Source organism: Ambystoma mexicanum, chromosome 11 (genome assembly GCF_040938575.1).
Source record: "Ambystoma mexicanum isolate Mex_15411 chromosome 11, UKY_AmexF1_1, whole genome shotgun sequence".
NCBI lineage: Eukaryota > Metazoa > Chordata > Amphibia > Caudata > Ambystomatidae > Ambystoma > Ambystoma mexicanum.
In genome coordinates, this window is record NC_090934.1 from 19,319,618 (window position 1) to 19,343,767 (window position 24,150).

Below are 24,150 nucleotides of genomic sequence, written 5' to 3' on the forward strand. Positions count from 1 at the left end.
CCTGGTATTTTCTTTGCAGCCACTCGGGACCTGGAGTTTCCTGTTTTCCCCACCTGTGGCTCCAATAACCGGTCAGCGAGTACTTTGCCCCTCTCTGACTGGTGCTTGGGGACGGAGGTATACTAATCCACGTGGCCCTCAGGATTTGACAGTTTTCTCAACCATGTTATGCCCAATATCATGGGAAAATGTGCTGCTCGAATTATGTCAAAAGTAATGAGTTCAGTGTGTTGCATTATTGTAATTTGTAATTCTGCGGTGGTATGAGTGATGGGACCCAAGCTGAGGGGGGAGCCAGAAACCCCTTCCATCTTTTGTCGTCCTGTTCTAGGCAGACTGCTGAGACCTACCTTATCTGCCCAAAAAGTATCCACAAAGCATCCTGCCGCCCCGCAGTCCAAAAGGGCCAAGGTCTCAATCTGCTGGTTACCACATCTCACTACCACTGAAATAACCATACGTCTAGCATCATCTGGGGTAGGTGAAGAGTTGACTGAAAGTGTAACATAGGGACTGGTTGACTCACCTCAGTATCTCGTCCCTATTAAGACCGAGGTTTTTTTATTTCCCCGACACCTTTTGGAAGGTAACTAGGAACAATCCTTCAACAGGTGTTTATCTGGACCACAATAGGCACACAATCCTAATTCCCAGCGGCGTCTTCTTACTTCCGAAGAGAGAGGGGCGCGTGTCAACCCGATTTGCATAGGTTCTTCCTTAGAGGATACAGTTGAGGAGTGAGTAGGGAATCCAGGATTGGAGAGAGGTGACCGGTGACGCCGTTTCTCCGAACAACGTTCCAATATCCTGTATTCGATTTGCAATGCTGAGGGACAGTAATTCTTTGATTTCTTCTTTGAGGCCTCGTCTGAAGATGGTATACTGTGCCTGGTCAGGCCATCCGGCTTCTGTTGCTAGCTTTTTAAATGAAGTAATATAGGTCAACAGATCAGAAGTTCCCTGTCTTATGTCCAAAAGTTCCTCACAAGCCGTGTAGAAAATCTCAGGGTGCTCAGAGGCTTGTCTAAGTTGTGCAATGAAATTTCCGTTGTTCTGTAGTAAGGGGCTGGCCCCAGTTACTAAAGGTGTGGCCCAAGCCAGGGCGTTTCCGGTTAGGTTTGAGATGACGAACCCTACTCGTGCATGATCAGAGGTGTAGGCATTGGTTCTGAAAGTGAAATAGATGGTACAGGCATCCAGGAACTCCTTCAGTTTTTGGGAGGTACCATCGTACTTTCCTGATGACAAGCCCATAGGTGGCAGTTCCGCAGGAGGGCGTTCTCTGTTTGTCACTAATTGGCGGGGGACGGTATTTTCAGTTTTGAGTTGCTGCATTTCTGCTGAAAGTGTTTGTACCGCTGCTACGAGCTCCTGTATCTGTTCTGCTGTAGCCATTATTCTATGCTGGCGTTGCAAACTGTCACAACCACTTTCTGATTCCCAAGAATCACTATTCCCACTCTCCATACCTGTGTCGGATGAGTCAGTGGAGAAGTCATTCTGTAGGTCCTTACGCCAAGCCTCGGAAGGCGACGGGGCCGTCGGAAGGACACATTTAAATCTGGCAGCTCCGATCACCGAGAAGCAAAACACTAAACAACGTGCACAGCGCGAAGGCACATTCAATGGCGGCGGCCCGTTGTCCACTTCGCCCAGAGTTTGCACGCTCCTGGGTAAATGACAGATTGATTCTTTAAAATCTGGGGAACTTCCAGGTTTTTTTTATTAGGAGCAGTGGTTTGCCACGGAAAGAAGCCGCAATCATAATTGCCAGGTTGTGATGGAGAGCCCCTTCCAGGACAGCCGAAAGGGGAAAAAAGCCAAGAGGCAAAAAATAGCCCGAAGGAGAATTGTAGTCCTGTCCTGTGGTTGCCTAATGGATTCCAGAGAAGAACGTAATGTAGAAGGTAATGGAATCTTCACAATGTTTGCACGCGAGGTCCAGCAGAAGGAAGAACTGGAGCAATTAGAGTCACAACGGGTAAGTCAAAAGAAGCCGAAGGCAGAAATGAGAACTATAGGAAGCTTTCACAAAAAGCGGGGAGGGCAGAAAGGACAGGCAGTGATAGTAAATGGAGACAACGAAAGTAAGAAAGAGGGAAAGCCTAACAGAAAGGAAAAAAAAAAGAGGAGAGAAAGAGCAGCAGCGGCAAGGCAGTGCTGTAAGAGAATGTTCGTATTAGCGAACGAAGAAAGAGCACTTAAAAGAGTAAACGCTAAGCATTGAGGTGGCAGTCTGTAAAGACACTGCAGATGCAACGCACCGGGGCCGTCGGAAAAACGCATTTAAATCCGGCAGCTCCGATCACTGAGAAGCAAAACACTAGACCGTTGCCCAAACAACGTGCACAGCACGAAGGCACATTCAATGGCGGCGGCCGTCGTCCACTTCGCCCCGGGGTTTGCACGCTCCTGGGTACATGACAGATTGATTCTTTAAAATCTCAGGGAACTCGCAAACCTCTGACCCCACCCGTCTACCTGTGTCCCCCAAGGATCAGTCATTGGACCTCTGCTGGTCAACTATACCTCTGCCCTAGGTAGACTTCTTTCATCCTGCGGCTTTCACCAGCACCCTTCTGCTGATGACAATCAAATGTTTTTCCCTTCTCCCCAGCCATCTCAGAGAAGATTAGAAATGGTCTCACTGCAATTCGTCACTGGATGGCTCTTCATTGCCTAATGCTGAACTCTTCAAAAACCAATCATCTTTCTCCCAGCTTCCAATAACATCATCTCCTTGCTTCTCTTATCTCCTTCCCACATTACCTTCTTGCTCCCACACCCAAAGATCGCACTTTTGGCGTGCTCTTTGATAGCGACCTACGACTGCAACAATTCATCACTTCCACTGCTGCTTGTATTAACCACCTCAACGTTCTGAAAATGAGTCCTTTTCTTACTAACCACTCTACAAAAACTGCAATCTCCACTCGTGTTCAGCAAATTGTACTAATGCTCAAGCCTACTCCTTGCCTTCCTGTCTACTTCTTCCTCCCTCTAGACAAAGTCCTCAACTTTGCTACCCACACTCTCTACAATCTAACTAGATTCTCCCCCTCTTCTACCGACAACATGCTAGTTGGCTCTCCATTCACACCTGCTCTCTTTTGAAGTTTCTTCTCCTTGTCTACAAAGCTATCAATGTTCTTGCTCCTCAGTAGCTGTCTGATTGTATGTCAGTATACTCACCGTCTCCTTCCCCCTGATCCTCCGTGCACACAACATCACCATACCGTACCTTTCCTGTTCCTACTCATGCTTGCGCTTTCTCGCTTCTCACCCCGCTCCACTGGAACCTGCTACCCATAACAATCAAAGCCAGCCCAATGGTCGATCTCTTCAATGCTCGGCTTATACTTCACTTGCTTGTTAAAGAGGGAGTTCCCCTTGCCCTCTGTAGAGGAGGTCCCAAATAAAGCCAGAATAGAAAATAAAGCAGGGTATACCACTAGCTTCGCACCTCTACCACACACCATTACTGGGCAAAACCTACTCACAACAAATGGTACAAACCATTAAATTCAACAGAAGGGCCTCATATCAAAACAGACATATTTTAATATTTAAACATCAGACAGTATGCTCGCATAAAAATATAAAACACTACTAAATGCAGGTGTAGCTTGAAGAGCAACACAATAGCATCGTGGGAATTCACCCACAGGGAGAGCTGTTTATAAATTAACTGCAAAGATTATTCATTTGGAGTAACGTGATGTTAGTAGTATTGACTTCAACAAAGAAACAATGTTTATCCCACATGAATTAGGGCAGTATCAAATACAGGTATTCATCCAACATGGATTAAGACAGCGTCTACACTTAAATGTGTTTCTGGGACAAGGAACAACACTTCCGTGGTCTAACTTTGGTTAGTGCAGTTCCAAGACCCGTCTTCAGGACGCAGAAAAATAGTGGCAGTGTTCAACTATGGTGCCTGGAGCCTGCGCATCATAGTGAGAACCTTCAACACAGGTAAAAACGAATTCAATTTAAAAAAAGGCCTATAGAAAAACGCAACATGCTATATGCATTATGAAGAAAGAGCAGGGATACCACTGACCTGGTAAACAATTTCTTTTTAGGTGTGGCGGGCAATTTATTTAGACTGAGATTAACCGTCATGTACATTCGGCATCTAAAGAAGTCCATGATTCTAAAAATGAAAAAGTAAAGTGGACATCAGGCATGTCTTTGTCCTTTGAAGCCAATCATACAGTTTGTATTACTGGTAGGAAAAGGTATATTAATTACCAGATTCGAGTTGATGATTTCTTATAATGAGTCGCGTTCCCTCGGCAGGAAAGTGCAAACAGCATTAGCCATAATGCATCATTTGTCCTGTAGGGTCACAATAACAAGACACGGGACACCTATTAGTCACCTGTGTCATCATTGGGATTATCAAAATATATACACCGCGGTGAAAGCCACTTACTTGCTGTCCGCATGTCATAATATAAGACAGGAAGATTTCTCAACTCGTGTAATTGCACGAAATTCAACGCGCGGCCAAGATGCTATCAGCCCACGTTATGGACACTCGCACCGTTGTGATCCGCAGATCTGTAATTACTTTTCATGAGCCTGCATGAGAGAAAAGCAGGTATTACCCCTTAGTTTCAGTAATATAAATTGAGATCAACCTCAAAGGGAGACATATTCTCTCGCAGAAAGGCGCTTACCTTACCGCACCTAATCAGCGTTTTTTGGATTCCGTGTCGCGTGTAAAAATAGACAAAGGACTATTCATTTGAGCGCGGCTCGTTTGTAAAGAGCCCGCTGTCCTGCGATTGGACCTTCATAATGCTAAACACTATAGACGGTTCCCACGGTGCCTCGTAGTGTTTGCAGGAGAGCAGAACGCCATCATGCAGTGGTCAGGAACTGCCCAGCAGCTTGCCTGATATTATGTCAAATAAAGCCTGCACTCCAATCATCCATTTTGAAATTCCAGGAACGTTCACACCGAGATATGTGACGTATGATGAGCAAATAAACCAGCAGAGAGCCGCAGTAGGGCTCTGCTCAGTGCCTATTAGAAGAACAGCACCTATTGAAGTACCAATACCAAGAAAACCATGGACAGTAAGGTATCCATTAAGAAAAACCTACCAACAAATGAAACGAAATGAAGATTGCCTAAGTACAGCCCCGGAAGAAACCAAAAAGGGCTTAATTGAAGACGAATAGTGACGTCACAAGGACCCGGACTGACTTGCAGATAGAAGAAATGACAACCATAGAACAACACAGAGACGAAAAGCCATGAATGAGGATATCGTGAACCTAAAGTAAAAGGACGATGTCGAAATGCAAAGAAGTTTAAAGCTGTAAGCAAGATGAAGATAGTCGACAAGTTTACACCTGTAAATATGCTTGGAACCGCGAGAAAGCTAAGAAAACCGTGCGGCTTCCTATGCTTAGTAGAAGAATAGTGCGGCAAGCGCGATTATACATATCTACCTCAAACGAAGCACAGTATTACAAGTATATTTCTGCTTTGCACAAAAAGCAGAATCAACCCAGGTTACTAAAAGATGAGAAAGATTCATATTTAGCAAAACGAGAAGAGACGGCTGAATTGAAACTCAGCTGAGGCAACTCGTGCCAGGAAAGCCAAGGTCATACTAATAAAAGAGGCGAACAGTAGCTACATCTAATTGAAACTGAGAACAGAATATCCTGCCTCTGAAAGGTCAAGATAAGAAGACGAAGGCAGCTGGCAGGCTAAATGAGAATCAAATACACAAATTGAGAGAAAAGAGACAAATTCACGGTGTAGGAATCACGTGACCAGCCGAGCAAGGAGAAGTGAGGGTTCACACCTACGCTTGGCACCTGACCAAGCAGAGATATCAGAACTTTTCCAGACAGAAGATGCAGTCTCGAGGCCAACCACAGTGAACTAATTGACACATGGATACTAAAGTGATGATTGATTGTAACCATAATTGGAGGAAGGCCGGGTAACTAAGGGGCACCCCACACCTGGCCGACCATTCTGCGTGCTGCTAAGCGAAGTAGAAAAGTATGCATGGGGTTGGTGCCAACCCAATCACAATGTACCAAATAATCTAGGGTCCTATAGTTAGTAGAACCAATGAGATGTCATACTTTTAGTGACGTCTACAGTAGTCATTTTTGAAGGAAGGGCTTAGATGCCCACCTGACAGTGTTTACCCAATCCCCTCACTCCGTTACCATATACAGATATAGTACCTATAGTAAAGTTACCTTTTCCTAACCAATAGAAATGCACATTAACTTTCGAGTGTTACACGTCAATGATGACGAGTTTTGAGTATTAATGTTACAACTTGTATGAAGTTCGTTGGAGTTTGAAGCGAGAAGGACAATGGCAGCACGGCTGATATCCAGGACTCCCCGTTTTCTGTACTTGTCATTAAACGTATTCCCTTTGCCAAACCATTGAGTTGTCCTTATTGGTTGGTATTGGAGTAATTCATCTGCACCCCCCATCCATCTCAAGGGTGCAGCTATCTCGTCTTAAAGTGCTTCTGAGCAAACCTCGGCTCTATGGGGCGGCCGGGGGTCTCGTAGTACACCTCTTCCCCCATCCTCCCTACCTAACCCCACCAATGACTCCAGTGATCCATAATAATGTAATTTTGTACATTTGATTAGTACTCATCTTTAGTTTGAAGCACTTGCCCCCTTAGGTTAAGGTAAGTCACCTGTTTTCTTATGTATGGTTTATTTCCCTGGTATATATCATAATTTGTTTGTATACCTTCAAGCTGGCACACTACTTGTTCTCTCCATTACGCTCTTGTACCGGCACTCTGTGTGAATGCTTACGCCATCTGCAGACCTGTTACTGTACGTTATTTCTTATCGAAATTGGCATCCCTGTTCTTGTAATAAATACACAAACGTTTGGTGTTTTTGCTCTACTGAAGTAGACAAGAGATGGACTCTTGAGTGTAGGTCTTGAGTGGTGGTCACCAGGTCACCATTAGAACGGTGGTGTTATGAGCCTACGGTAGCAAGGAAGCTATGGACTTGTAAAGAGGAGGGCTATCGTCCAATTCATGTGGATATTACTTGTAGACTAGGGTGTCCCAGGAGGAGCGAGGGCTTAAAGATTATGAATTTTGAATGTTATGATTTAGAATACGAGCCTGGTGGAGTACACCAGACTGAAGCCCACTTTACTTTAATTCATCCTGATCACAATTTTCACAAGGAAACACTTTATTTCTAGGGAACCACTGACAGATCACACAGGTGTTTAACCAACTCATGCCTTGTGAAAAATGGAACAATAAAAAACATGGTGTTTATATGCGTTGTAAGGCAGAGTGGTAAGTGAAGGTGGTAGCATGGTTAACATCGACTGTTACCAATCTGCCTTATGTTCCTGCATTTGTCAAGCAGAGTTTGGGAGCAGGATGGACTTTACATGTCTGCCTACTTTTCCAGCTCCACCTGACAAATCTGTCGGGTTTGCCGTCAGCATGAGTTTCCATGCTGACAGAAAACCAATGTATTCCTATTGAATCCGCCTGAAATTACCACCTGGTAAAAAGCAGGAGGATTCCATAGGAACCCATTGTAAATGCCCCCCGCAATTGATTGCGGGAGGCGTTCCACTTTTCCATCAACGTAGTCCAAAAGTGAAGAAGAAAAGTGATTTATACTGTGTTTTCCATCTTTGCATTTCCACTATGTGGTGGTAATGAGGAAAAATGCACCAAGGGGACCTTTTGCACAGTGCAAATTGAGGTGCAACCATCATTGTAACAACTCTAATTTGCTGCAAAGCGCCCCTTGCCCAGCCTGCCATATTTCTCAATCATCTTGAATTACAGGAAATCGAAATTAACAGACAATAAATAACAACTAGAAATCGACAGCAATTCAAAAACTCCCCTGAAATCCTTGCACTCACCTGAGGGACCGTCTCTGGCTCCTGTGCCACTGCTTGCAGTTGTGAATCATCTGTCCCAGCAGTAGTGAAGGAGGAATACTGGTCAGATCCTGAGTCGCCATTGTGTCCAGAGGAAGCTTTCTCTTTATTTGTTGTATGCTGTTTCCAAGCAGCAGGGCCTGGATCCTTAGGCTGCGATTGTAACAAGCCCTTAGAAGCAGGACCTTCTACAGTAGAAATAAAATCTGCTGCCAGCCCTTTCACTAAAGTCTCTTGAGAAACCACATGAAGAATATTTTGTTCATTCTTGTTCCATGGCAAATCCTCATGCAATGAGGGCTCTTCTCTTTTAGGTTCCTTCTGTTCCTGGGACTGTTTGTCTGTAGACAATTCAGTTTCTTGTCTGAGCTGATTGTCTACAGAGATGTCCAGTGGTTGGATCAGTTTGTCCACAGGGAATTCCACTGACTGTTGGGGCTGTTTGCCCTTCGAGGATGCCTCTGGTTGTTGGGGATTTTGGTCTCTGGATGGTGTATCTGATTGATGTGGAATTTTAACCTCTGAGTATTTTTCTGGTTGTTTGGGATCTTTCATCTTTTGCCTTTGGGACTGTTTGTCTCTGGATGCTATATCCAACTGTTGTTTTGGCTGTTTATCTCTGGGAGATTTGTCTGAGAATTTCTCTGGTTGTTGCAAGTGTTTCTCAATAGAGGATTTCTCGGTCTGTTGGGTTTCTGTGATATTGTAGGATTTCTCTGGTTGTTGGGAATGTTTCTTAATGGAAGATTTCTCTAGTTGATGGGGTTCTGTGTCCTTGCAAGACCCATCTGGTTTTTGGGGTTCTTTGTATTTAGGCAATCCTTTGACCTGGTTGACCATGGGGAATAATTCTTCTGGCTGCTGGGCATGTTCCTTAATGTAGGGTTTGTCTGATTGTTGGGGTGCTTTGTTTTTAAGGGATTCCTCTCGTTGTAGGGGTTCACTGACCATGGGAGATTCATCTGGCTGTTGCGAGTGTTTATTCTTGGTGGAATGATCGGTTTGCTGGAACTGTTTATCCTTGGGGAAGTTCTGTGGTTGTGGAGGTTGTTTTTCCAGGAGGGATTTCTCTGGTGGTTGAGAATGATTTTTGTTGGAGGATTTCTCTGCGTGTCTGGTTGTCTCATCATTGGGGTATTCCTCTGGTTGTCGGTGTGGCTTATCCTCGAGGTATTTTTCTGGTTGTTGGGAGTGTTTCTTAATGGAAGATTTCTCTGGTTGTAGAGGGTCTTTGTCTTTGGGGAATTTATCTGTTTTTTGATGTGCTGTGTCATTGGAGGATTTCCTTGGTTGTTGTATTTGTTTATCCCTAAGTGAGTTCTCTGGTTGTTGGGGGTGTCTCTTAACAGAGGGTTTTTCTGGTGGCGGCAGTTCGTCGTCGTGAGATTTCACTGGTTTTTGATGGGTTGTGCCAATGGAGGATCCCTCTAGTCGTTGGGTTTGTTTATCCAGGAGGGATTTCTCTTCTTGTTGGGAGTGTTTCTTAATGGAAGATCTCTCTTGTTGCTGGGGTTCTTTGTCTTTGGGGAATTTTTCTGTTTTTTGATGTGCTTTCCTATTTGGGGATTGCTCTGTTTGTTGGGACTGTTGATCCTTGCGGGACTCATCTAGATGTTGGGAATGTTTCTCTGGCGGTGGAGGTCGCTTCACCTCTAGATTTTCAGATTTTGTGTCTCTGGTGGATCGTATTGAGAGAGGAGGTGGTATATCCTGGAAAGAACCCTTGAGTTGTTGCTTGTCTGAGGACATTTTCTCTTGTAGATCAGTCCCTTGGCCCCCGGGTGACGGTGTATGCTTTTTGACAAGTGGGTCCACATATTCGGCTTCCTCATCCCTGATTGGAATCCCTTTCTCTACAAACAGTTTTTTTTGCTCTTCAGGTGGAGTGTCTCCAAGCTGTTTTCCTATGTTTTCTGCTGAAGAGGTTTCAGATTGTTGTTTTTCAGTTAATGGTTCCCCAAGTTGTTTAAATTGTTTTTCAATAGATGATTTTCCTTGTTTTGGTTCCTTCACAACTGGGGATCTCTCTAAACGTTTCTCAGGCTGGTGAGGTTTCTTCTCCAGCGTATCCTTCTCCAGTTGTTGGATTTGCTTGTACAATGAAGTCTCTTTGGATTGTTGGGTTTGGCTTCCGACAGATGCGTTACTTGATTCTTGGGACTGTTTAACGTAGGAGTCCAAAGGTGACAGGGTTTGGTTTTCTGGAGCAAGCCTCTCTGTTTGTTTTGGAACCTTTACTTCAGAAGTGCCCTCCAATGCTTTATTTTCCAATGGGGAGTTAGCCTCTTGTTGAGAAGGTTTTTCAAGAGAGATGTCGCTTGGCTGTTGAAGATATTCTCCTAGGGACAGCAAATCTGGCACATGGGATTGCATAGGGGCTGAAGATATTTCTACACACTGATACAGTTTCTCTGCAGTAGAATTATCTGGAAGTTTGTCTGATGAGGATTTGGTTTTCTCTTGGAAATTATTTTGGTTGGCATGTTCCTCTAGTTGTTGCTGAAACTGTTTTTGTGTTGACAAATTTGTTTTCTCGAGTGGTGTTTCTTTTGAAGCTTCTATTTGTTGGGATTTATAAAGAGAAAGCTCCAATGCTGGTTGCCTCTGTTTCTCTGCTATCGATGTCTTCTGTTTGATGTGTGTTTCGGTGAAAGCAATTATTGGCTGTTGTGGGTGCATTGCTGGCGATTGTTCGAATTGTTCAATTATTTGCATATCTGCTTGTTGGAAATTGTGTTTCTCTTGTTGTTGTGGCACACCTACTATTGTTAATGTTGCCTGTTGGGTCAGCATTTCTGCTGAGGTATTGACTGGTGCCTGTTTCTCAGTGGAGGGCTTTCCCTGCTGTTTGGATTGCTTTTCTGTAAACAATGGCGTGTGTATTGTGGATGATGTGTCTCGCTCTATTGATTGTGGAGAGTGATTTCCTGTTGATATTTTTTCCAGTTGTTGAATTTCTTCTCTGTGTTTGGACTGCCCTACTTCTTGGAATACTTTCTCGGAGAACTGGTCTGGTCTTTGAGTTTTTTCTTCTGTTAAGGATTTCTCTGAACAATTGGGACCAAATTGTTCTGTTGAAATTTCTACCAGCTTTTGTAGAGATTTTGAAGTATGGTTATCTGACAGCAGCGTCTTCCTTTGAGGTGGCACTGCCTCCAAGGGGATCTGTTTCTCTGTTTGTGGTTTCATTTGCTGGAGCAGGTTTTCTGATGTGTTTTTATCTGGCTGTTGAAGTTGGTTTTCTTTTGAGGCTTGCTTTTGAAGCTGTTTTTCCATTAAATGTTTATCCAGTGGTTGTGGCTGGTTTTCTATTAATTTCACCTTCGCTTGGGAAAGTTTTTCTTTGGCTGCTTTCTCCACTACCAGACTCTGGTTTGCTGAGAAGGAGTTCCCATTACCAGAGCCTTTGTCTGGGAGTTGGGGACAGTTATTCATAGATGGCTTCTCTGTTTTGAACTCTTTTTGCATTTGCAGTTTCTCCTGCACATTTGGTGAGCTCTCGGCTGACATTGTCTCGGCTTGTTGAGTAGCACCATTAGGTTCCGGGGTAACTTCTAGTAGCGTTTCCACTCGATTCTCTGGAGGTGTAATTTGATTTATTGAGGATGGTAGCTGGAGTCGGTCAGAAGATATTGTTTTGGTAACTTGCTGATCTGCTTTTTGATCTTCTTGGTTTCTTACAAAAGTGCTACTTTGTATTTCTTGACAGTCATCTAGTGCGGGCCCGTTCTTCATGGAACAACATTCATCTTCAGGATTGCGTGAACTACGCCGATCCAGATTTGCCACCAAGTTAAGTTCTTCCATTTGCATTGTTCCAATTTCTTTAAAAGTCTGTTGAACTGAGAGACTCTCTTTGCTTTTCATAAATATTTCTGTCAGTCTGTCTACATGCAATGTTTTCGGACTGCCTTTCAGCACTTGTTCAGATGCTGTTTGATCTACTGTCGAATCTTCACCAAACTGTGATCCCCTCTCTTTCTGAAAGCCATCCATTGCAGTAGGAGCGGCCATTTGTGGAAGCAATTTCTTTCTTCCCTTTGTCCCATTCTGATGCAACAGTTCAGTGCCTTCAATTGCCACTATTTTCTTTTCTGTGGTCCTGTTTTTTGTTGTGTGTGTTCCAAGAGGCAACATGGAAGCTTGCTCCACCACATCCCTACCATCCCCTGGGAAACATGCCAACACTGTGCTCTGGACAACCTCTGAAGCAAGAGTGTGCATACCAGTGTGCTTTGTTACATCTGAAGTCACTGGTGTACCATGGGCAGAGAAGGCCCCATCAGCTATTTTGCTGTCAATTTCTTCATGCTCTTCATTGGTGTAGTGTCTCGATACCAGAGTGTGGGTGCTCTTGGCCGTCAATCCTGTCAGCCCCACTGTGCACTCTGTCTCTAGCTCGCCGTACCCCCTTGTTGTCAGCATTAAATCACCATTAACTCTAGGATCTAAGAAACCCAACTTTATGTCATTTGCTAAATTTTGGCTGATTAACTCTGTGGCAACTGCCTGCGTGAGTGACACCCTTTCACCAGTTATAGGGTTAACAATCCCCCCTTCCGACAGCTGTTTGACAGCAATCCGCCTGGCCATTTCCTCATCAATCAATCCTTGCTCTAAGGATAATAATAGAGACAACCTTTTGCCCGTACTTGCTTGAAAGATGCCACCTGTATCCGCTTGGGCCTGCAGTAACCTTAATGCAGGCTGCATGTCCACCTTTCCAACCCTCACTGCCTCGGCCAATGGAATGATGTCACCAGAAACATCTTTAACTGCTCCGCAATGATCCACCTCAAGATATCTCAGCCCGGACTCCAGGTCAATTCTGCATTTCTTGATAAATTCCAAATACGGAAGAACGGTGCAGCTCTCTGGATCGATGAGTTCACATTCGCCATCTGAGGAACGAAGGGCAGCCTGCAGTGCCGTCTGTGACAGCAATCCACGTTCAGCTGCTTTAGAAAGAGTAAGCCTTTGGTCAGAATCAGGGTCTGGGACCACTCTGCTCAGTGCCTGGAGCTCCTGCACAGCTAGAACACAATGTTCACTGACCAACCCCATGGATACTGCCTGATCTAAGGACACAGATTTCCCAGTGTCAGAATGAACATGTCTATGTAGGCAGACTCTCTCGATTTCCAGAAGCTCTTGTGCCAGCTCCTCATCGATCAAGCCATTCGCCAGAGAAGTTTCCACAGAAATCCTCATTCCTGAAGGGTGGTGTATGATCCCACCGTCCACTATCTGCTTGCTCAGGATACACAGAATGGCCTGCCTACTTACAAGTGCCCTTTGGAGTGATTGTACAACACTTAGTTGCTCCTTGGTTTTGGGATCTTTGATTCCACATGCCTCCATTTGCAAACCTACCATCTTTTTGATGGCTGCTTCTTCAGTATTTTTCCCTTTCAAAGCTTTCTCCAGTTTAATCAGATCTCCTTGACTGGATGGATCTACCAAGCCCAGGTTGGAGGCTAAAGTCACTGAAACCCTCTTACTTCGTTTAAGGTCGATTATGCCTCCGGTAACCACCTGACCTTCTAAGATTTTGATGGCAGTACCTGCATCCAGTAGCCCTGCGGCAGCAGCATCCTTGACAGATAAGATTGTGTGGTTGCAAAGATCCAAAATGCCTGCCACTGCTTTCTCAGGTGTCAGGACTTTCTGCAGCAATTTCTCATCCATCACACCTTCTTCAATCACCTCCTCAATGCTGAGGGACTCACCTGTGCGAGAGTCAAAAAAACCTTTCAGCATGCTGTGCTTTCCCAGGAGCTTCACAGCAGTGTGCCCTGGCACAATGCAATGCGCCAATGTGTCACTTAAAACAGTCTCACCAGGTTCCTCAACAAGCGCCATCTCCTCACCTTCTGCCTTAACTTTTGCTGCCTGGTCGACAGCCTTCTTTCTGCCGTTCTGAATTGACTCAGGCATTTTGCTCTCCAGGTGCCCTGCCTTCCCGCTGCTGCTAACCTGTGCTCCTGCCTTCCCGCTGCTGCTAACCTGTGCTCCTGCCTTCCCGCTGCTGCTCTCCTGCTCTCCTGCCTTCCCGCTGCTGCTAACCTGTGCTCCTGCCTTCCCGCTGCTGCTCTCCTGCTCTCCTGCCTTCCTCCTGCTGCTAACCTGTGCTCCTGCCTTCCCGCTGCTGCTAACCTGTGCTCCTGCCTTCCCGCTGCTGCTAACCTGTGCTCCTGCCTTCCCGCTGCTGCTCTCCTGCTCTCCTGCCTTCCCGCTGCTGCTAACCTGTGCTCCTGCCTTCCCGCTGCTGCTAACCTGTGCTCCTGCCTTCCCGCTGCTGCTCACCTGTGCTCCTGCCTTCCCGCTGCTGCTCACCTGTGCTCCTGCCTTCCCGCTGCTGCTCACCTGTGCTCCTGCCTTCCCGCTGCTGCTAACCTGTGCTCCTGCCTTCCCGCTGCTGCTCACCTGTGCTCCTGCCTTCCCGCTGCTGCTCACCTGTGCTCCTGCCTTCCCGCTGCTGCTCCCCTGGTCTGCTTCATTATCTCTGTTCTCCTGGATGCTGGCTTTCACTCTGCTCCCCTGGTCCCCTGCCTTTCTGCTGCTCCCCTGGTCTCCCTTTTCCCTGCTGCTCTCCTGGTCTGTGGCTTTCACTCTGCTCCTCTGGTCCCCTGCCTTTCTGCTGCTCCCCTGGTCTGCTTCATTATCTCTGTTCTCCTGGATGCTGGCTTTCACTCTGCTCCTCTGCTCCCCTGCCTTCCTGCTACTCTCTTGGTCTTGTGCCCCCGCTCTGCTCTGCCCCTGGCCTCCTGCCTCAATGGTGCTCTCCTGATTTCTGGCTTTCACTTTCCTCAAATCATCTTCCGCCTTTAATCTATTCTCCCGCTCTTCAGCCTTTGCTCTGCTCACATGGTCTGTCTCCTTCACTCTGCTCCCTTTGCTTCCTTTGATTGACTCATTGCCCTTAATCTCCTGATCACCTTCCTTCACTCTGCTCATCTGATCGTCTACCTTCACTCTGCTCTCCTTGCTCGCTTTCATCTGCTCTTTGGCCTTCCCTTTGCTCCCTATGTCACCTTTGCTCTCCTCGTCTCCTTCCTTCACTCTGCTCTCCTTGGTCCCTTTCATCTGCTCCTTGGCCTTCCCTTTGTTCCCTTGGTCCCCTTTGCTCCCCTCATCTCCTCCCTTCCCTATGCTCTCCTTGCTCCCTTTTGTCTGCTCTTTGGCCTTCCCTTTGCTCCCCTGGTCACCTTTGCTCTCCTCGTCTCCTCCTTTTACTTTGCTCTCCTTGCTCCCTTGCACTTGTTCTTTGGCCTTCCCTATGCTCTCCTTGCTCCCTTTTGTCTGTTCTTTGGCCTTCCCTTTGCTCCCCTGGTCACCTTTGCTCTGCACGTCTCCTCCCTTCACTCTGCTTTCCTTGCTCCCTTTCATTTGCTCTTTGGACTTGTCAACTTTGCTCTCCTCTCCTCCCTTCGCTCTGCTCTCCTTGCCGCTGGTCTTTACTATGCCCTTTATGTCTTCTGCTACTGCACCCAAGACAGACTGGTTCTGGCTATCACAACATATAGTCCCATTGGCTTTGTTTTGCTGTTTCAAGGACCTGTCTAACACGTTTGCAGAAGGTTGAGATCCTCCTTCCACACTAGTCCCATGTAAGGGAGTATCGGATGCTGGCGGCGGGCTTTTGAGACCTGGTGCCGGACCTACATGTGTTTCAGAAGGGTTAAGTTTATTTTCCAATAGAGACATAGGCAGCTCTGGCTTCATGTCGATTGTGCTTCCAGTGGAGACTTGGTCAGGTTCATGGACTGGTTCTGCCTGTTCTACCTCCGTTTCACCATCAGAGAGTCCTTTTGACTGTATTATAAAGTCCACATTTTTTGTGACATTGATATTTTCCATCAAATTAACAAGTTTTGGGTTCTTCCCCTCTTTGAGGGCATTCTCTGTGTCACGTTGACATGAACCATTTGTTCGTAAGAAGGCTGGTCGACCATCTCCAGCATCACTCTGAGAGGTGCGCCCCCCCATGTCATCGTGCATAGGCTGAGACTGAGTGAGATAATGGGGCCGCTGTGCGAGAAGGCCGAGGCTGTCAGGAGATTGGACACTATCTTGCCCGTTAGTCTGTAAGAATTTGCCATTGCTGAACATATTGTTTTCCTTAAAGTCTGTAAGGTCATTTCTGAAGCCATTCTGGTAGGTCTGTGTCAGTGCCCTGACAACATCATTGATGCTGGTGTCGGCTAGGAGCACTCTCTGTCCATTGTGGATGTTGATATAGCTGCGACTACATAGATGGATCAGGCACTCTGCATCAATGGCCGGCTGTTTCATGTGGCCTTCATTCCCAGTATGACTCTCAACATGTGGAGGACCAGCACCACCAGACATAGAGCTGAACGGTGACCTGGTTAGAGAATTATCTCTCTGTAAAATGGGCATCACATCGGGTACGGCTGTCGATTTCAAACTTTTAGCAACTTCTTGATCAATGATCCCACGTTCAACAGATTTATTCCATGTCAAGACCTCTCTGGCCTCCACTAGGTAGATCCCCTGAACAAACTGCCGACCCTGGAGAAGTCTGTCTGGCAGCTCTTTTGAAAGCAGACCTTGCTGGATGGCCTCCGACAGAGATAGGATCTCTCCAGATTCTGGACACAGGAGACCTTTAAACGACTCAAGTGACTCCAGAATCAGCAAGGCCACTTGAGAAGTTATCAATTCACTATCTAGTGCTTCATCGAGGGTGAGTCTCTGACCTGTAACTGAGTCTACAATCCCACCACCTTGGAGCTGGTGAACCCAGAGGGCACAGGCCATATCCTGGTCAATCAAGTGATGCCGCACAGCCTCACCCACCGTCAACCTGTGCCCTGTCCTAGGGTCCACAATGCCTCCAGCAAAGAGCTGGGCTTCCAGAAGTCTCAAAGTAACTTGGCGGTCAATCAGCCCCTCTTGCACAGCACGGAAGATGCTGACTTTCTTCCCAGATTTCAGGCAAATCATCCCTCTACCCAGATTTTTCACTGGCAGCAGCCTCCTGCCAGTCTCCTGGTGGATAATACACTGCTGAATCAGCTCCGACAGGCCGACCTTCTTTGCTGTGTTTGGGTCAATCAGATTCTTGGAGATTCTCTGGCGGGTTTCTAGCAAGGAGCATAAGTGGGCACTGATGCTGTCCTGCTCAAGTGCTTTTTCCAAACTCAAACATTCATTGTGGGGTGGGATCTTAAAGCCGCCCGCTGCCAGGTGGTACTCTAAAATGCTCAGACCAATGCACTCTCTAATTTGCTGTTCCTGGATCGCTTGGACAGTCGGGAGCAACAGCTGGTCCCGGGCACTTAATCTGTCCAGCAAGCGCACTGCATCACTCAGCTCTTTCAGATGCTGGAATGTCCTGTGGTCGATAACATTCTGGGCAAGGGCTTCTTCCAGGTTGAGAGTATCATCAGCCTCTGGGATGACAAGGCCACAAACGGCTAGCTGGGCCTCCAGGAGCACCAGACCCGTTTCCTGGTCCACCAGTCCTTTCTGCATGGCTTTGAAGACGGGAAATATCTCCATGGTACCAAGGTCAATCACCCCAGCAATGGTATCCGTCCCCTGTAAATGTAAAGAAAAGAACGTACAATCAGAAACAATATTGTCGCTGACGGAAGCGTGGAACTTAAAGTGCGAAAAGCCAATACCAGGGCCTGCTATTACTGCTGAGGGCATGCAAGAACCACAGGAATGCCAGCTCCAAAGACAGCAAATCCACCGCAAAATACCTCAAAGCAGCAGAACGAAAGGAACAAACACCCGAAAATGCTTTCAACCATGCACAAGATCCGCCGTACCAATGAGATGCCAGAAGAGACCCAGGAATTCCCAGCATGAAAAATATGTGATCACTGACAACCAAATACAGCACGCAAAGCAGCAAGCAGCAGCGACAAAGAACACATACAGGACAAACCGACTAATAGCTCCTAAGTACAGCAAGTTCCTAGGCCCGTAGAGGAGGTGGCCAAAGGCCCCCACCAGCTCTGCCAAGGGACAACTGGAGAACATATCACCCTAGAGAAAAATGTTACTGATTGCAGGCTTCAAAACCATGTAATTACACACACCCTGATTGTATGACCTTCCCATGGGTGCCAAAGCCCATCCTAACTGCAGATCCAAAAATGGGTATCACAACATACCCTGGCTTTGGGTTCTTAACATTGGTGTCACAACATACCCACACTGCAGAGCCTTCCTGTGGGTGGTACAGTTTATCATAACTGCAGGACCTAACCATGGATGCACAACCCACCTAAACTGTAGTGCCATCCTATGGGGGTTGTGGGAGCACAAAACCTAATCATAATTGTACAACTTTACCATCATTGTCACAGAAGCCCCCAACTGCACAACCTTACCATGGGTTTCACAGCAGACCCTAACTGCACAACCTTACAATGGGTTTCACAGCAGACCCTAACTGCACAACCTTACAATGAGTTTCACAGCACACCCTAACTGCACAACCTTACAATGGGTTTCACAGCAGACCCTAACTGCAGGACCTTGCCATGGGTGTCACAGGAGACCCTAACTGCAGGACCTTACCATAGGTGTCACAGCAGACCTTAACTGCAGGACCTTACCATGGGGTTGCACAGCAGCCCCTACCTGCACAACCTTACAATGGGTTTTACAGCAGGCGCTAACTGCTAGACTTTACAATTGATATTACAACCTACCCTGACCAAACGGTTCACAATGGATGCACAACCCAACCGGACTGTAGTGCCACCCTGGCAGGGGGGTGTCATAAAGCCTATCACAACTGCACAACTTTACCATCACTGCCACAGCATAGCCTAACTGCAGAAGCCTACTTGGGTGTCACAGCAGACTCCAACTGCAGGACCCTACCATGGGTGTCACAGGAGACCCTAACTGCAGGACCTTACCATGGGTTGCACAGCAGCCCCTAAATGCAGGACCTTACCATGGGTGTCACGACAGACCCTAACTGCAGGTCCTAACCATGGGTGTCACAGCAGACCCCAACTTCACAACCTTACCATGGGTGTCACAGTAGGCCCTAACTGCAGGACCTTACCATGGGTGTCACAGCAGGCCCTAACTGCAGGACGTTACCATGGGTGTCACAGCATACCCTAACTGCAGGACCTAACCATGGGTGTCACAGTAGGCCCTAACTGCAGGACCTTTACATGGGTGTCAAAGCAGACCCAAACAACCGACACCAGCTGAAGGGTCTCACCATGGGTGCAGAAACCACCCTGTCTGTAAATCCATCCTTTCATAACTTAGTGACCTTAGCATGGGTGTCACAACCCACCCTTACTGCAGAGCCTTCCTGCGGGTGATACAACCTATCCTGCAAGACCTTACCAGGGTCATAACAATGCATCTAAACTGTAGGGTTTCATCATGAGAGTGAGAATGTATCCTAATGGGAAGAGGTCTTCCCATAAATGATACAATTTTTGCTAACTGTAGACCTTTCCTATGGGCTAGAAAATCAACACAACAGGAAAAACATCTTTCCGACTCTGAGGGGCAAAGAGTGGAACTTCTGGGGGAACCCTGGCAGCGGCCTCTAGTGGCCAAGGACTCGCATGAAATCTTTGTCTCTCAGTCGAGACAGAAATGAGAAAGCAGTCAGCATGGGATGAGATCTGCTGCCTGTGCTCTGGCACAAAGGTTAGTGTGAGCATGCTTCGTCGAAATCACAGACATACCAGGCAAGGTGAACAGAGGTGGGAAGGAGACAAACACACTAATCTACCTCAGCCACAGAAGGGGGGAAATGCAGACATAGAAGGAGGACATGAACAGCTTCTACTTACCAGGCTGGAGGCGCTGCCTGCTGCACTGAGAGACAAGAGAGCCGTAGGAGCAGCTCGCTGAACGACACACACAGTGTAAGCTTGGTGTTAGCATCCAGCATGCGACTTGTTCTCTGCACAGATACCCACACGCTTCCTGCTGGTCGGTCTTTGCGGGTCAGAGCCCATCAAATGGAAACTCAGATGGGTTAGTTCAACTCGCAAGCAAGGATGTCAGTTAATGTGTTTGTGACGACAGGACATCGCCAGACTCCACACACCATGCTCAGTGCTGCTCGAAGTCTTGGTACTTTGACGCTTTATGAACGTTCACGTTTGCAGCATTGGTTAAAACGTTTTACACATCAGCTTTTTGCACAGCGAAGCATCAGCACCAGGTGCAGAAATAGACCTGAGGGGACTTTTAACCCAGGCAGCCAATGGGACAATTTAACCTAAGGGGCGGGTATACAAATATTCTCTCCGAAAGCTCTGCACCTACAGCAGAACCTGGAGGACATGGTCGTCTTTAAACAGCAGTGCCTCAATGGTGAGTTGGGTGAGGTGGCCTTCTATCTCCCAGGGGATATCATGGGCACAAAGATGATCTCTACAATATGGAAAGGTGGCTCCAAAAGATGACTCTGTGGGCAGCAAGGATGTGCTTTCCAGAGGGAAGGCCCATGGAGAGAAGGGGCAAGAGACCTCGAGAAGAGGGGTCCTACCAGTATGACAGTGGACAGCAGCTCTCAGGCTGGACATGCATGAAGATAGGCTTCCTCTCCTTCCATGAGGGACAACTGAGGCCAACAGGTCAATAAAAAGCAGCACTTATTGGGGAGACCTAGAAACACATGGAGATGGGAGCCCCTTTGCTAAAGCTTCGGTGTACAAAAAGCAAGCAGACACAAACTGATGAATGCACGACAAATGGACGCAGAAACACGCCCACAGACCATGGCACACATGTAGTACAGCGGATTCCCCCCACCCTCTGAGGATGAGTGACTCAGGCTGAGCCCAGGGGCTGGTACCAGCAGTCCTCTAGGGAAGATCCTGCAGGGCTGGGGAGCACCAGCACCATACAGGGAAGCATGGTAGTGCACTCTAAATGGGGTCAATCCTTATGGGAACAAGAGTGAGCAGGGTAATTGGATGCAGTCACTATGTGTGGCATGAGAACAGGATGAGCTCATGATGTGTGAGAGGAGCACGGTGCTCGGACAAGAAGGGGGGCAATGTATGCAACCATTGCCTGGGGCACCAGGATTGGCAATGTTCATGGTATGTGCTTACACTGTATTGGACAAATTGACATAACGGCTTATGGAATGCCTTCACAGTTCATGAAGCACAAGGACAGTAATTGCTCATGTTGTGTGGCCGCTACATAATAGAATATGGGTCCTGATAGAATCTCTGTTGGACACCCATATAACGTGGAGCAGTAGATCTGCACAGGACCTGGAGAAGACTGGTTTGATTCAGATGAGCTTAGTGTGCATGAGTTAACTCCAGAAGAAACCAGGACAGAGCTTGGCTAGGACAGTACTTTACCTTCTGCTCAGCTTCCTTGGCCAGCTGCCCTTGGAGCTGCTGCAGTTGGCCTGCAGATTCGCTGCACAGCTGGCTGTAAGTTTCTTGCAGGGAGGTTAGCTGGGACGAGATGTGCTCCTTCTCCTGCGTCGAGAGTCTGCAGAGGCAGAATATTGAATTACACTCAGTGCACCGACATGCCCGTCAAATTATAGCAACATTAGTTTGGATCTGAAGTAAGGACATGGTTTTAGTATTCCTGGGTGATACAGCCCCGAAAATGAACTTCAGACTCAACAAACAGACAACATTGGATATCAACAACAGTGGAAACGGTTAGGCCAGTTACAAGCCTATGGACCTATCAATGCTTTTCAACAACCTAACCGTCGATATCTTGAACACAAACGGGTCCATGACCAGATAGTCTGCATCTCCTGGTGGGAGTCGTCTCGACCATCAAATAATAAACACAATAGTCCCAGTAGAGTCCGTCAAATAAAAAATGGCATATGCTAACGAAACCCAATGCCTGCCCATCTCTTGTACAAAAAAGTGTATAAAGGGGAAATGTATGCAAAGGGCAATCAGTGTTAAAATTAATAAAGGTAGCTAAATCAGCTCCCCCCCCCCCCCACGTGAGATTACACAGAGTATGGCAGTCCTTGTAGGCAGGATGACACACTCTGGCACGGGTTTTAAGCATACTAAACAACCCCAGAACGTAGGTCGAGGCCCGCCTGGCCTTCCTCTTTAAAGTCTCTCATTCAGACCTCCAAATAATGTTTCAACGCAAAGTTCACATGGGTCCCCCTCTGTCGGGCTCAGACCTCTTTAGCACAAAGTTCCCTTCCCAACGTTTACTACACTTCAGACCACTTTCGGGGGTGGCGAAAACTTTCAAAGGGCCAAGGCTTTCTTTACAGACCTCTGCAGGACCACTTCGACTAAAAGTTCACGATTTCAACTTCCACTCTCCCCTACTCTAGGAGGTAATTTCTTCTTACTTGTTTTTTTTCACTTAATTTGCTTTCTCCTTACAAACAATGCACCTTTCGCTGAGACTTTTCAGTGGGTTACCTCCTTTCGCCGGACCACTTCATTACTCAGTATTGCTGATTTCACAGCTGTCTTTTACTTCAAAGTTCATTCACAGGTCTGCATTTCCTCACGTCTCATCCACACGCATGCATCCTTCACTTGCAATATAATGTTGCCACTTCAAACTTTCTTTAACACACACTGGTGTCTCAAGTCTCTTGCCAACTCACAGGCTGTGTGCATTTCTTAGTTTTACGATTTCCAATTCATGAGTCAAGGTTAGTACCACAGGCTTGGCCTCACCTCCACAACACTGCCGTTCGCCTGGGAGGGTCGCTTGTGTCCTTGAAACACAATGCAGTCTTCACTTGCGGGATCTGGCCTTCTCCATGTGTCTTTCGCGGCCTGTCTGCGCCCACGACCTCCAACACGGAACTCTTGGGTTTTCGACCTGCTGCTCTCATCCCTTGGTCTGTCGCTCTGCTCCAGTAGGTTTGCCTTTGCCCCGGAAGTCCTGCTCGTACTCATGTTCCGCCTTGCTCAGTGTGTCTCTTTAGGCGTTGCCTTTTATCCGTGTGAGGAGAGTAAATTGGTATCCGGTATACGCACTTGAAGTCAAGTGTCTGACTTTGCTTAACCCGATTAACGGGACATGTCCAGTATGATGTACGAGAGTTTGTTTTGTTACTCTCACCCACGTCTTCGGCCCAGTGTTTGTGTAAAAAGGGGGTGGGGAGTTGGAACCTCAGAGAATCCTAAAAAATTGAGTGGGGTAGATGAACAAAAAAGGGGGGAATACAGCATCTCACAATCATCAGTCTCAACCCCACTCCGCGAAGACCCCGTACCCAGGTGATCCTCCTGCACTGGTCCACCTCCAGGGTCTGGATCCAAAGGCGATGGCCGTGCCCAGGCCACCTGAGAGAGAGAGCACCGAGGACTAACTAGTTTCTCACACTTCACTTTTGATAACTCTGTTAGTCCCCTTCATTTTTGCTGTTTAAAAAGAAATCCTGCTATCTATATGCTGGCACGGAAATCTCGCTGACGGCTTCAGCTTTGCTTTGGTTTTCTCCAACGGCGAGGGAGTAGCAGAGGCTGGTAGCAGCTTTATGCTTTTGGCTACACAGTGCTGTAGCCTTTTTACATCATTGGCAGCCACTTGTTCCCTGAACAAAAGCACATTTTTTAGCACAGCAAGTCATGTGACCTAGTCATTTTGTGCATGGTTGTTCTTTGTGTTCGCACTACAGTGAATGGTCATTTTGGCTGTTTGCCTATGTGACCCCTCTCCAGATGTCAAAAAGGTTCCTTGCCAGTCATGACGATACCTCCTTGGTGTCGAAGAACGCCTGGAGCTGGCTGGCCCCTCTAAAGTGTACTCATATGATGAGAATGTTATGAGAAGGTTATGGGTAATGCACGCTTTCTACTCTATTACGACACTGGAATATGTCATATCGCAATAAGTGCACCTGTGTTATGGGGGTTTGTGGGAGGGGGGGTGTGAGCGTTCATTTTGTTTTTGTGTTATGTTGAAAACTGGAATAAAGAGATTTAAAACCACTTTGTAGTAAACTTTGTAACATATTCTGTTTCAGGAATAATGATGTTACAAGACCAACATTTGCTAGTAAGGACTTTGCAACACTTGCCATCTTTTCTTTACAGGGGCCTTGGGCTTTAGCAGTCCTTCCCCATTTAGAGAAGAGTGTTCTCAGAGGCAAAAGGATACACTGGTGGCCCAGTATCCACTGCAGTAAAGTAATTTGAGTTCCAGAGGACGTCTTCTATAACAAATAATTACAATGCTTTGAAGTTGGTAAAAGTGTTCAGGGACTTCGT

General features: G+C 46.9%; 1 protein-coding gene across 20 annotated transcripts in view; it reads right to left on the bottom strand.

Moving 5' to 3' along the window:
• MACF1 (microtubule actin crosslinking factor 1) overlaps nucleotides 1–24,150 on the bottom strand; it is a 1,825,008-nt gene that overhangs the window by 1,105,967 nt on the left and 694,891 nt on the right. For 19 of the 20 annotated variants that reach the window (XM_069622429.1, XM_069622430.1, XM_069622431.1 and 16 more), the window contains 2 exons: nucleotides 21,286–21,421; nucleotides 7,919–17,503 (listed from right to left, as the gene is read on the bottom strand). In XM_069622429.1, coding sequence (XP_069478530.1) covers nucleotides 7,919–17,503; nucleotides 21,286–21,421 — 9,721 coding nt within the window. The remainder of the gene's footprint in view (nucleotides 1–7,918; nucleotides 17,504–21,285; nucleotides 21,422–24,150) is intronic. The other variant, XM_069622435.1, reaches the window with a different exon arrangement.